The sequence below is a fragment of the Eucyclogobius newberryi genome, unplaced genomic scaffold (assembly GCF_026437365.1).
Source record: "Eucyclogobius newberryi isolate DKJ021-1_F unplaced genomic scaffold, fEucNew1.0.hap1 SCAF_21, whole genome shotgun sequence".
NCBI classification, from domain to species: domain Eukaryota; kingdom Metazoa; phylum Chordata; class Actinopteri; order Gobiiformes; family Gobiidae; genus Eucyclogobius; species Eucyclogobius newberryi.
The window spans coordinates 24,301,816-24,315,657 of NW_027315846.1; the positions used below are offsets into that span (position 1 = coordinate 24,301,816).

A 13,842-nucleotide genomic window follows, 5' to 3' on the forward strand; every position below is an offset into this window, starting at 1 on the left:
TATATATATATATATATATATCTGTGTGAAATAAATACACATATATATATATATATATATATATATATATATATATATATATATATATATATATATATGTATTTATTTCACACAGATTTGAGAACTATTAAAGTGTTAAATGTGAGGAAGAGTGTGAAATTGGGATGAGAGAGAAGGGAGGACATGCAGTAAATTATCTAAACATTTTGCCTATTAAAGTTTATGTTACTTCCTGGTTGGACATGGGCACAAATATGACATAGGTATAGGTAATTCCACAGCTGTTACCTAGCAACCATACTGTAAATAACAGCCAAAATCCATATAAATTACACAATAGTTATGATTTGACAAACAATAAAACCATATAACATATTAGTGTAAATTGTGTTTTCTATGGCACGTCGCACATTGATGACATCACAGTGGAATTCTGTTTCAGAACTCAGTTCTACTTCCTGTATTTGTAAAACTTTTATTTTTCAACATTTCTTCACAAACTGCAACTTAATGGAAGTAAAACTATGCTGGTAGATACAAACTAAGTCATATTTAGAAAAACAGGAGAACCTTCATATAAACTTTAAATTGCATGTGGCAGGTCAGACGACACATGATTATATTTAAGATTTGATTCCCGTTTTTCCTCAGTTTGACAGTTTTGGTGACGTTTATAATGTTTCTACCGGGTTGGACAGATGTGACATTGGTAGAGGTAATTCCACAACTGTGGATGGATTGTTGCTTTATTGATAGAGTGTTTTAGAACTCAATTCTACTTCCTGTCATTTTCAACTCATTTTTTACAAACTGGTGCCTTGACTGACCAGGTGCGATCCCAACAAACCAAACCACAATTAGAAAAAGAGGAGAACTTCTTGTACCACGACATGCTAATACATTTCAGTCACAGCTGGAGTTCTGTTACAACCAATACAGAGATAAATACTGTGCATAACAACTACGTTTGAATGTACTTTCTTTGATACTCACCGGGTACAGCTTTGTATTCCACGAAGTCAAACATAACCACTCCCACGGTGATCCAGGAGAACAGGGCAGCGAGGGCCACCAGGAGCTCCACCGACAGCCGCACGGTCTGCAGCAGCCCGAGGGCCCGTGAGCGCAGTGTGGGGGCCGCTCTCTGGGCTGGGCTCCTCCGGGCCGCGGCCCCGGCTCCTGTGGAAAACACAACACACCCAGGTTTAGTTACATGTCACACAGTCAGCGTCTTTTAGGAATGATCTGATATATATTTTGTTTGTGTGCATCATTAGAGTGTGGGTTTTGTGAGTATCCATAGTGATATTAAAGGAGACATATCATGCAGTGTTTCATCATCATTAGTGTAACTCAATGTTGTATTTTGATTGATTCCTGCATGTTTGAATTAATCATGCTTTGTCCTGAAACTGAGGCTTTAGGGCTCAGAAAATTCCTGTTTCCACCTTCCTCCTATCCCTGCCCACATCCCTGTACTTAGTAATGATTATTTGGAAAATGCAGACTTCTAATGACACGTGTAAAGTTCTAAAATGTCACAAAAATAAACCCATGTAAATGACAATCTGCTGCAGTGAAATGTCACTGTAATATGTCAATTTTTAAATTTCAATTTAATTTTGTATTGTATTAAATGTCCCAACATCCCCTGTCCTTAGACACTCCTGCTTGGCAAGGAAAAGCTACAAAACCCTTTGGGAGAAAGTAAAGCTCGGGGAGAACCACAGAAGGAGAGATCCGAGGAGGGACCGGCTGCAGAGGGTCCAGGGGGGTCCAGGGGCCGACGCGCTTCCATTGGAGCAAGAACAACTCCAATAATTTACATTGTGGACCAAAAGGGATAGTTATTTTTTTATTTCTTTTTATGTCTAGAACCATTATCACCTGTCAGCTTTTCTCTGAGTGTCGTGTTCTGTGTTTTATGTTCTGTTTGTATAAAGACATTTAAAAAGTGATTAAAAATAATATAAATAATCATCATGTGACTACTGTGTGTTCACACATTCATCTAAATACAGTATAGCAAGATTCACTTTTTTAAATAAAGAATAGGTAAGAGACTGTTTCTTTGAGCAAAATGTCTAAATCATTGTTAATATTCTAAGGTCAGGTCATACGTTTGAAATACTCAAACATATTAACATTTGCATTTTCTATGAAAACATGAGGCTTTAAATAATTCAGTGTTCTAAGTATTAGTCCTGACACTGTCTTAGCATTACGACACCTCTGAGGTCTGAGGGATACTCTCTCTTCTCTGCTGTAAACCCATCAAGGGTATTTTAAATGTCACAAGTACAAATGGTTCTTTTTTAGCCCTGACAATTGAATTATCACTGCCCCTTTGGGAACATGCTTACACAACATACAGCTGCTTAAACATGTATTTACCATGGTGACCAAAACTGCAATAAGCATAATTATGCTACTCTGCTTTGTTATGATCTTAAAGGACACATATGGTACTAAATCAACTTTAATGAGCTTTAACCTCGTTACAACAGTGTTTCCTCATCATTACTCAAACTCAAAGTTGTATTTTTTTCATTCTTACATTTTTGAGTTAATTCTGTATTGTCCTGCAACTGAAGCTCCAATGCTCAGAAAATAGCTGTTCTCACCTACCCCCTATCCCCGCCCACATCCCTGTATGAAAACTCCAAGTGGCACATGTAGCATTCTAAAATGTCAAATAGCCACTTTTCAAATATAAAAACATGTTAAATGGCAATCTGATGTGTTACAGTGACACGTGACTATAAAGAGGCAGGGCTTGTTACAGTGACATGTGACTATAAAGAGGCGGGGCTTGTTACAGTGACATGTGACTATAAAGAGGCGGGGCTTGTTACAGTGACATGTGACTATAAAGAGGCGGGGCTTGTTACAGTGACATGTGACTATAAAGAGGCGGGGCTTATCAGTTATGCAGTTTTGAACAGGAAGTCAATTAACCTGTTTCTATTACTGAGCCAATTTAGATCAATAGTTTACAATGAACAAAATGTAAAATTAGGATCTAATCTATGTTAAAGGTCAATACTAAGAACCTGGAAAATATATATACTATGTCTCCTGTAAAGGGGCACTATGTAACATTTCTGGTGGAAGGCCCGGAATGTTCCAAAGTATAGAAATACATTTGTGTATCTCAATGGAGAGAAAAAAGGTTAGTAAGTTTGTTGTTTTTTGCAATAAAACATCTGGAATTGAATAAATGTACGTGTAATGCCACCACACTGTGGAACATTACAAACAATGCCATATCATCTCCATGGTGATGAGCAGGTGGCGTCTTAATACGTCTTCTAGGAAAATTGCAAACACTTTGAAGGAATTTATAAAAATATTTTTATTTGATTTGTTTTAAGGACTGGGCCATAAATCAAATATTTCATTATGGGGTTTTTTCTTTGTTTTTATATGTTCTTTTTTTTCTTTATTCTATATCAAAAAAGTACACTGAATTACAAATTGGGAGTATTCCTTCAAATCAACACCTGTAAAAATATTGGTGAAAGTTGTTTTGTCAAATATGAACGCACTTTTGATGTCATACTGCCATGTTACCTGATGGGGGCAGCAGTGTTCACATCCAGCTATTTGACAGCGTTTTATGTCAATCAACACACAATACTTTTTTCATTACTTATTATTTCATCACTTAAACTAAAAAGTACCCGTCGCATTCTTAGTTTGACGTCAGCCTGAGCTCAGCAGCGACATGAGGCTAATACTCTGCCACATGATATCGTGTATTTATAGTACAGTACAAGGCCTGGTCCATCAAAACACTTTGTATTATACACAGCATTTTCATTCTTAAGTACAGATAAAGTATTTCATGCACTTTTTTGATAACTATTAAAGAGTGAAATGTGGTAAAGAATTGTTTATATGTTTCAAATCAATTTCTCAATGTTTTTTCTGCAGTAAGTACAGATACCTGCTCTCAGATGTAGTGAAGTAAAAGTACAACATGTTCACTGTAAAATTAATTGAGTGACATTTAAATATTTGTACAGTGAAACCTAAAAAAAACAAGATAAAAAATGCTCATTCTTTATCACATTCTCATATTAAATAAACAAATAATGCCAAATACAACAGTGAGTGTGTTTAAACCAGGTTGGAATCACTCACATAGGAAACACAGGACGTTCACTTCACATTTGCATTTCCTTATCTGAATATTAAAGTTTTTTGTGGAGACATTTTGGAAGTGTCTCTATAGCGACGCCATAATGGTGCTGTGTGAGTGTTAGCGACAGGTGCGAGCGTCCTTACCTTCAACCATGGTCCAATACTTTATAGTCTTTTTAAATCAGGCCGAACCCTCCTCATGTAGAACACTATCACCTTCAGTAATTCCAATTGGCATCCACTATATTCCCCCCCCCCCCCCCCCAAAAAAAAAAAATTCCCAATCCCGGTTGAACTACTCCATGGTCCGTATAATCCAATGTTTCTGTTCTTCCCGATCAGTCCTGGAATTCTGCTTTTTAATGTTGTTATTTTTGTTATTTTGGGTAAATTTGGAGCTGCCAAAGGGGCAGCATGGCAGAGGTGGATCTGGCGATGGTTCGGCAAAGGGGCTCGGTGCAGGGGGGAAGCCAAAAGCACAGCGCTGGAGGAGGACGGGGGGCAGTGGCAGGACCCTCCCCATGTCAGAGGGGCCTCACATGGGTATAGGTCAGGGCTAAGTCTGGGGAGCGACGAGGTAACTGTATCTCTCCGCACAGCCATGGGATATTCTTAGCCGTCGCCCCTCGCACGCAGGCCTTTTTTGGTGCTGGAGGGGCGTGTCCTGTCCCCCCTGCTGGGAGGTCACACACACGGGAACGCATCAAGTTGCTCGGAAAACAAAACATACGTGTTTCCTGTACGAGATCCAAACGCACGGGAGAGAAGGAAGATTGTCAACGTTCAACGATTAACGGCTTTATTAAGATGAGCCCAATTTGAAACGTTACTGAGATATTATCTGACCCTGACATAGCAGGTGTGTAGGATTACTCAGGTAGTGATGGGCGATACCCCTGATTTTAGCTTCAGTTTGCAAATAATTCAAACAACCTTCTTTCACATTGTCATTATGGGGTTGTAGGGGGCAAATAATGAATTGAATCCATGTTGGAATAAGGCTGTAACATAACAAAATGCTTCAAATGATCTAAAATTGAAAACATGTGCAGATCAAATAAAATTTAAACAATGGATTTCAAAAACGTATTAATGGATGACACATGGACAAGAATTGACCGTTTCAGACAGTCCTGCGAAGGCTTCTGTGAGAGTCACTACGGCCACATTTAAAGAATCTGACACAGTATGTATGTATATATATATATATATATATATATATATATATATATATATATATATATCCATTTTATCCGGAATGGTGTGATATTGTAATATTTTAGTAGGTGGTGTGCAGGATCTTTTCAACCAAAAAAGTGTAATGTCAAAACATTGCTAGACATTATAACTTAGTCAAATAGGTATCAAACCCCATCTATGTCTCGTATATAACAACTCAGGTTCTTGTGACCACCATTATACATATAAATATCTTTTAAAGTCAGAAATTAGCTTTATCTTTATACATCTGCTACTCCAAGATGAGACTGGATGGAACATGTCATACTAATAAAACCCCTGAACATGTGCGCAGCCCTGCAGGGACAAGCTAATGAAAGTTATACAAAACTCAAGCTTTAATTTGATAGATGGCTTTTATTTAACTGTCTACATTTCACCTATAAACAGTGACTTTTTTTTAAAAGATTGTTTTGGCCCGAAGACTTTATTAGATAGGACAGATAAGGGTGAGAGAGAAGGGTGAGACATGGAGAAGCCTGGCATATGTGTGCTGTGTCTTAACCACTCCACCACCGGAAGCACAAGCAGTGACATTTCCACAGAATATTGTGTTATACTCGGCACAAAAATAAATATGTTATTGTTATTGTGGCTATAGTGTGGGCGTGGTGGCACAGAGGGGCACCGGTTGGATGATGACGCTGATCTCCTTGGCAACGGGGGGCGGGGCATACCTCTCCCTCCGCAGTAGCCGTAGTAACAGGTCCTCACTGTGGCGGGGCCAGTGGTAGACTTTAGTGTTCTGCAGCCAGCCAGGCACGTGCTCCTGACGGGTGCAGGGAGGAGACAGGAGCGACATGTCAGACATTAAAGGAGACGTATGATGCTTTCCCCCAGGTCGTTAGGATTCAATTATAACATAAGCAGATTGATATTTTACATTGTTTTCACTGTAACCCTTTACAGCAACATTGATATAAAATGGCTTAGTAATAGCCATTGACTTCCTGTTCAAAACTGCAGAACTGATAAGCCCCGCCTCTTCATAGTGACGTTTCACAGCAACAGCAGCAGATTGTCATTTAAATGTTTGTATTTTTGAAAAGTGGCTACATGACATTTTAGAACTCTACATGTGTCACTCTTAAAGGCGTGATGGAGGATTTTTCGCCGATTTGAGAACATGCCACTCCCCCGTGCACATGCCACTCCCCCATGCGGACTGATACAACACACACGTGCGTTTGTTTATTTGCGCGACGGATCACATCACATCGTTCGTCTCCCGTAGATTTCTGTCCACTTCTGCGTCAGCTCGAACTGTCTTTCTCCGTCTTCATTTTGTCCCGTTCACTGAGGGAACTATATTATGATAGATCCATGCGCTTAGACACAGGGAAACATGCTGCTCTCATGGGGACGAGCCACACGCAGCTGCAGGTGAGCGGTAGGTGCGTTTTATGATATGTTGCAGGACTAATTGGCAGTCCACTCCACGAGGAAATAAGACTCAGGGCCAAAAATCGTCCATTACGCCTTGAATTTTGCAGTATTTTTTCTTAATGTGGGCGGGGATAGGGGGTGGGTGAAAACAGGAATTTTATGAGCACTGGAGCCTCAGTTGTTGGACAATACAGGATTAACTCAGACATGCAGGAATCAATCTAAATACAACTGTGAGTAAACTAATGATGAGGGAACACTGTTAAACAAGGTTAAAAGCTCATTAAAGTTGATTTTGTATAATGTTACTATAGTATTAAAGGAGACGTCCTGTGCAAAATCGGCTCTTTACCCCTGTCATAAATGTTTCCCCCATCATTAACCCATTCAATGTTGTATTTGGATTGATTCATGCTGGAGTGACCTTTATTGTCCTGTATTTGAGGCGCCCCCAATAAACATATAGTTAAACATCGCTTTAAAGCTATTTTGGCACAATATTTAAATCAGGTATTTATGGGTTTCAGTCACGTGGCCTTTTTCTAGTTCTGGATGCCATTTGAAGGACTTTTGACTATTCAAAAGATAAGATAAAAGATATATTGTTTATTGGTTTGGAATTGTTAATTACATTTGTCATCACTTTAGACCCATGAATAAACTAGAACTAAATCAGGTCTACTTCAGGGATAAAGTAGATAACAGAGAGTCAGGACAGGACTGGTGCATGTTTTGGGTTGATGAGGAAAACCCACCCAGTCCTGGTGCCACTCGACTCACTGCCTCTCAACCAATCACATCTCAGCCTCTTGCTCTGTCACTGGCTGCGTTGACTCTCTGTTTTTAAGGCTTGTGCATTTGATCACATCGGGGGCCCCTCCACCTGCCGGGGTCTAAGTGCCACAGTTTATTCGTGCGACGAATAAACTGGAAATGGAGTTTTTATTTATTTATAGGAGATCTTCTACTGAAAGTGTTTTTCAGACTTCCTATAAGTGATCTGTTCTTCTGGATCTACCTCTGTATCTACCTGCGTTGCACCAATGAAATTTCCCCATGTGGGACAATAAAGGAATATCTTATCTTATCTTATCTTATCTTATTCATGTTTATTGTGACTCACTCAGGTCTGTTCAAGTGTCTCCGTGATCATGAGTGAACCACTTCTTACCAGGGCTGCATTTAGGAAGAGAACAGGTATAAATCTGAAGTTCAAGCAGCCTTGTTGGATGAACTCATTCTGCATCTGAAAACACCAAAATATAATTATTGATTAAAATGTTATAGAACTTAATTGATGTATAAGTTCTTTACCATAGAGTGGATGTATTTGGTGTGCAGGCCCTGGTTGTCCCGGGCGATTCCTTCCACATCTGCTCTGTACTTGGGGCTGATGGCAACGATGATCAGAGTAGATTGCTATGGAAATAAATACAATAATATTAGAACGCTTATGAAATATTAAAATAGAACACATTTTGGAAGAACTCGCTCACATCTTTTAGAAACCCATCTCTCCAGCTGATGTCTGTGTAGTTCAGAGGTGCGTCTACTGTGTCAATCTGCAGGAAAGAGGACAAAAATATAAGAAGAATACAAGATTGAGGGATCAGAATGACACTAAAGGCCAAAAAAAACATAACATTTTGCCAACTTTTTCTTTTGTCTGCTTTATGTATATATACTCTATGACACCTGTGGGTCATTATGTTATGTATTTTGGAGATTTTAATAGCAACATTGATCTGGAGAGAAACTGTAATTCTGCATGAATCATTCTAAATACAACTTTGAGTGGATAAAAGAGAAGAAACAACACTTAAAAAATGGTTAAAAGCTCTTAAAAGTATATTTTGGATAATATGTCATTGGTCTGAAATGCTCAATTTTCAGCAAAATGGCAAATAACTTAAATAAACACCATTATGTTATTTACTATATACAAATATTTATTGTTCACAAAAGTTAAAGGAGCATTATTACACTGAATAATCTCATTGACAAAAAATACATTTGTGTGAATTGTAAATAAAGAAAGAAAGAAAATCTAATGTTTGGAGATTTTTTTCCATCATGAGCATTCAATGGATATACAGAACTTAAATACCCTCAACATCCAATAAAAATGACTTTTAGTCTTACAGTGGGTCGGAATCCTTGTTTGTTTAGGAAGTCTGCAAATGGTAGAATCTCTGAGGCGGCGTCGCACGAGTAAGTGATGAAAATACTTCCTGTTTTACAAGAGACAATTATTAACACAGAACATAAAGCCGCTTGTAGTTAGGCCATTACACAATTATCCTAAAACGTACATACTGACAGCTTAGTAGAAAAAGCTTCAGTTGTAGTCATCTGGACTCAGTTAGAAAAAATAGACGTTTCGACTCTCATCCAAGAGTCATTGTCAATAAAAGAATTTAGGTCGAGAACTCCGATATTAATACTGTTCTGTGGTAAGACCCACCCATTGGGAGGAGCCTTCCTGAAGTAGAAAGAGTTGTTTGTTTCAACAGAAACTCCCCCCTTGTATCTACCGAGCCTATTCAGAATCTTAATGGGCTGTTAGAAACCTCTTTGTCTTTGTGAGACACTGGCTCAACCACCCTGAGTACCTGATTAGCATCTAAATGTCCTGGTCCTGGTCCTCTACCTTTCCAGGGGTTCAGTATACCATTATAAATAACAGGAAGATTAAACCTTAGCCCTCCATTTCTGTTTAAAGAAGGTCTTTCTTTTTTAACAAAAATAGCTTCCTTAACTTCTTTCAAACCATCTTTTCTCCTGCTTAAAACCTTCACCTCACCGTCTTCAAACGAGTGATTAGAGGCTTCAAGATGGAGATGCACGGCGCTCTGAGGTCCTGAACTTGTATTTCTTCTGTGCTGATAAAGCCTCTTGTGTAGAGGCTGTTTAGTCTCACCTATGTACCGTTCTTTACAGCTTTCTTCACTGCATTGGATCGAATAAACTACATTGCTCTGTTTTTGAGTCGGCAACTTGTCCTTTGGGTGAACCAGTTTTTGTCTTAAAGTGTTTCCTGGTTTAAAATAAACAGGGACTTCGTGTTGTCTAAAAATTCTCTGCAGTTTTTCCGACAGGCCAGAGACATAAGGGATAGAAACACCCAGAGAAGGAAGGGTGTTTCTGTTGAAACAAACAACTCTTTCTTCTTCAGGAAGGCTCCTCCCAATGGGCGGGTCTTACCACAGAATAGGATAAATATCGGAGTTCTCGACCTAAATTCTTTTATTGACAATGACTCTTGGATGAGAGTCGAAACGTCTAATTTTTCTAACTGAGTCCAGATGACTAGAACTGAAGCTTTTTCTACTATGGAACACGCCTGGACGAATGAGGGATTACACCGACATACTGACAGCTTACATTCCTTTAAAGACGTGACATTTGACTTGGCATTCATCCAGCTGACAGAATATTACTGTAATTATCATCATTATATTAAATTGGCTTTTTAGTGTTTAGTGTTTATGAAGAGTTTGGCTGCACGCCTGGTGCTTTTCAAATATGTGAGGAGGTTTTATTAGGTTAACATTTGTATTACTGGATGTATGTTTGTGCTCGGGGGAAAAACTGTTTTGTGTCTTGGGATTCTTGAGGATTAAAATGCCGATGCAGGAACACACTTGTATTAAAGGGCCTGTACCTCATCTTTTGCATGTAATTGAGTGAAATCTGTTTTGCCCCAGCACAGATTTATATTGTACATTTATATTCAGGTGCAAATTAAAGTACAACACTTTTTCTGCATCTAATCACAGTATTCTCCTTATTCCGCCCTGTCCACCTTTTTTCTTTTGCTCAGATCAGTACTTTCTTTGTAATGGCACGTCCAGTCCAGCGGGAACTTCCTTCTCTTAAGTGGCGAAAGAAGGAAACTTCTCTTCCCTAAATATGCCATAAAATAGAGAATGTAATAAGACGAAAAGAGTGTTTCTCCGAGAAGCATGCTAATATTTGTTAGAATGCTTTGAATGTATTAGGTAAAGCACATGTGGACTTTACACGTGGACATTGTAATGATCTTTTCTGTAGTACACTGTTGAACACTTCCTGCCACATGTTTGGAGACGTTTCTATGTTGTTTGGAATGTTCCATAATATGTCATTAAATCCATCTATCTTGCATTTAAATGTTATATTAAATCAAAACACTATGTGACACCTGCATTCTTACGTGTGCTGTGACCCTGGTGGTGTCACCTCTCCACAGATTGGACCTGTAATGTGACCCTGGTGGTGTCACCTGCTTGTCTCTATGGAGGAACATTCCAGGACAAGCCGGTGACAGACGAAAAAGCCACATAGTGCACCTTTCATTCTGTGCTTGAAGTTCTGTCAAATAACATTTGATCAAGCCGGTATAACTGCATAAAACAAACTCTTTTTGATGCTATAATGAAAAAGCAAATAAACTATTCAATCATTTGTGTGGATTGAGAAATCTTGAAAAACGTACACGTGACGAGAGATATTATGTATTATATACATGAAGCAATCTCACATTTGATGCTTTTTTCCAGAGGCTTGCGTCTAAATTTGCATCATGTGAAAAAGCCCTGAGCCATTTTGTCACGTCAGCCAAATTCATGGTTTAAGGTTATTCCAGACAAAGCATTTATTCTCTTTAATCTGACACTTGTATTGACTTGTATTGTCACACATTGACACACTGAATGTTTTTGGGAGGATTTTTGTTTTGTAAAGGTAAACGACAAGAAATGCCATTGTGCAAATTCTTACTTGAACGATTATCAAACAACAACAAAAGTATAAATATATATAAAATCTTTAGAGGCATCACAAGCAAAACAATGTTCAGAATATAAGCAGCAGAAACGATGGTAGTAGTAAAAAAATCTGTCGAAAATAGGGTTGTCACAAAAAATCTATATAATAATTGTATCAAAACTAGATACTCAATTGAACAAGTTGCAATACTGAAAATAAATAAATAAATCGAGACAAAATTGAAATGTTTTATAAATGAGTTATTGGCTCTGATTTGTCTTGTGCATTTCAAGCTTGACAATCCTCTCAAAGCACTTTGTGTCCAGACTTTTACTTTTTTAAAGTTTAATTGGTGGTGACATCACAACATATAGTTTAAAACGTTAAAACTGAGCAGAAACAGATCAGAATTCTCTCGTAGAATTCACTGTTTGACTGTCAACTGATGTGTTGAACTGGTTTATAGTTTATATCTCTGTCATTATCACACAAAATAAAAGTTTAGTATATTTTCTGTCAGTATCAATAAATAAAAGTTAAATAATTTGTTCACATTAGCTTCAGAAAGTGGTGCCATTATTGAACTCTGAAGTTGTGAATTCTGTCAGTTTAAAGGACTTTAAACCCTGAGCTTAATTTTACACGTTTGTGAAGCCGATCCATTCATTTCAATGTTTGTGGATTTCTATTTTGGATCATTCTTCCAACTTTTTTAACCATCATATCTTTACTGAGGTCTGTCCAAAACCAAAATGTTTGTAGGTCAGGATGCGTGGCAGAATGCAATATAATTAGGCTTACTACTCAATTTACTAAACTAAAAATCGCTCTTGACCGCTGTGTGCTGTCCGAATGTCCAGCAGGTTACATTTGGGACACTCAAATTTTCCAGCACTGGTCACAAGGGGTCAATGTAGACCACAATGCATTGCGAGAGTCGGACAATGACAACAATAGAGCACTATTTACCCATAATTATGAATAAACCACTATGCTGTAAAGTCGCTAACGTTAGCCGCTCACCTTAGCTTGATGTTTACGGTCAAGTCTTTCTTTACTAAAACTTGTATGATTATTATTAGTCGACACATATGTGCGTTTCTGCTAGATTTGATCAATGTAATATATCATTTATTACAGAAATTCAATATTGCTGGAGTTTCGCAGACTTTATCTCTCGTGTGCCTGACCCGTGGTGAATGAGTACATGTTATGGAGTATAAATGGTGCAGGACCATGTAGTGAACGAGGGGTCAGGGACATTCAGACGTAGAACTCACTGCAGTCCTCCAGCAGCCCGGGGCCTCTTCCTCTCTCCTTGGTGAAGGAACCTTCCATCCCCCCTAGTTGCGCCTGCCAAACTCCCCCTGCTGGCGGGAGGGAGAAGTGCGGCACGTTCAGAGACACACTGCACGCCGAGCCCGGACCAGCACAGACACTCTCAACCCGCTCTGGATAGTGGAGACTAGAGGGACGAGAAACATGGGCCAAACCCAAGCAAAACAGCTGTGAAGTCATGTGACAGCTGCATGACAGGAAGCATGTTTACTAACCAGTTTGGATGTGGGCATGGGTGCCACGTGTGAGCTGGGTGATGTACTACAGGGTGCTGACTGACGAGCCAGGGAGGAGCAGGATAATGGTCGGGTGCACTGCAGCAAGAAGACTGTCCTGCAAAAACATGACATCATGAGAGTCCATTTGTAAAGTGTGTTCACATGACTTTAATAGCCTTTGTACTTGTAATTCTCTAATTCCTGTACACAATATGACAGATGTATGAAAGACTAAAAATCATTGGCATCGTATAGAGAAAGCTGGATTATAAACCCCGGGTTATTCTTCACAAGTACATAATCAATTATATGTATTCAGATAAAAACAGTTAATACATACTGTACATACCATCTCATTTAACATGTCGTTAAATGTCTAGCAGGGTTTAACCTGAAGCAGTTAAGACTGTTTTACGACACTGACTGTGCTCTTCTACTATATTCTAGAAGATTTACATAATCAACTGTGATCGCAAAATGCTGCTATATTTAGTGTAAGAATTGTAGAAGAATAAACTATGACTTATATAAACTATAGAAAAAACTATGACTTACATACTATACTATACCTGAATCACTTCACTAATACTTCTACTACTTCAATAGTCACTAGTACAGCAGCTTCATATCCAACCTAAAGTTCCACAGTAGAATTAGCAGTAACTACACTTTAAAGGGGGAATATAATGCTAAATCAACTTTGATGAGCTTTTAACTCTGTTACAACAGTGCTTCCTCATCATTTGTTTGCTCAAAGTTATATTTT

The 13,842-nt window shown here is 38.5% G+C and overlaps 2 protein-coding genes across 2 annotated transcripts in view; both read right to left on the reverse strand.

Moving 5' to 3' along the window:
* The window catches only part of LOC140370445 (uncharacterized), a 33,965-nt gene extending 29,563 nt beyond the window's left edge, over window positions 1-4,402 (reverse strand). Inside the window, exons 1-2 of the mRNA XM_072457596.1 lie at window positions 4,291-4,402; window positions 994-1,179 (exon numbers count right to left, since the gene is read on the reverse strand). Coding sequence (XP_072313697.1) covers window positions 994-1,179; window positions 4,291-4,300 — 196 coding nt within the window. The 5' untranslated portion in view covers window positions 4,301-4,402. The remainder of the gene's footprint in view (window positions 1-993; window positions 1,180-4,290) is intronic.
* A 1,406-nt stretch (window positions 4,403-5,808) lies between these two features.
* Window positions 5,809-13,185, reverse strand: LOC140370702 (E3 ubiquitin ligase TRAF3IP2-like). The gene is made up of 7 exons (XM_072457907.1): window positions 13,074-13,185; window positions 12,801-12,985; window positions 8,914-9,002; window positions 8,268-8,333; window positions 8,086-8,190; window positions 7,943-8,017; window positions 5,809-6,154 (listed from the first exon to the last, which is right to left on the reverse strand). Exons 2-7 carry the CDS (start codon window positions 12,856-12,858, stop codon window positions 5,981-5,983), a joined length of 567 nt encoding a protein of 188 aa, XP_072314008.1. The 5' UTR covers window positions 12,859-12,985; window positions 13,074-13,185; the 3' UTR covers window positions 5,809-5,980.
* Window positions 13,186-13,842: the final 657 nt, after the last annotated feature.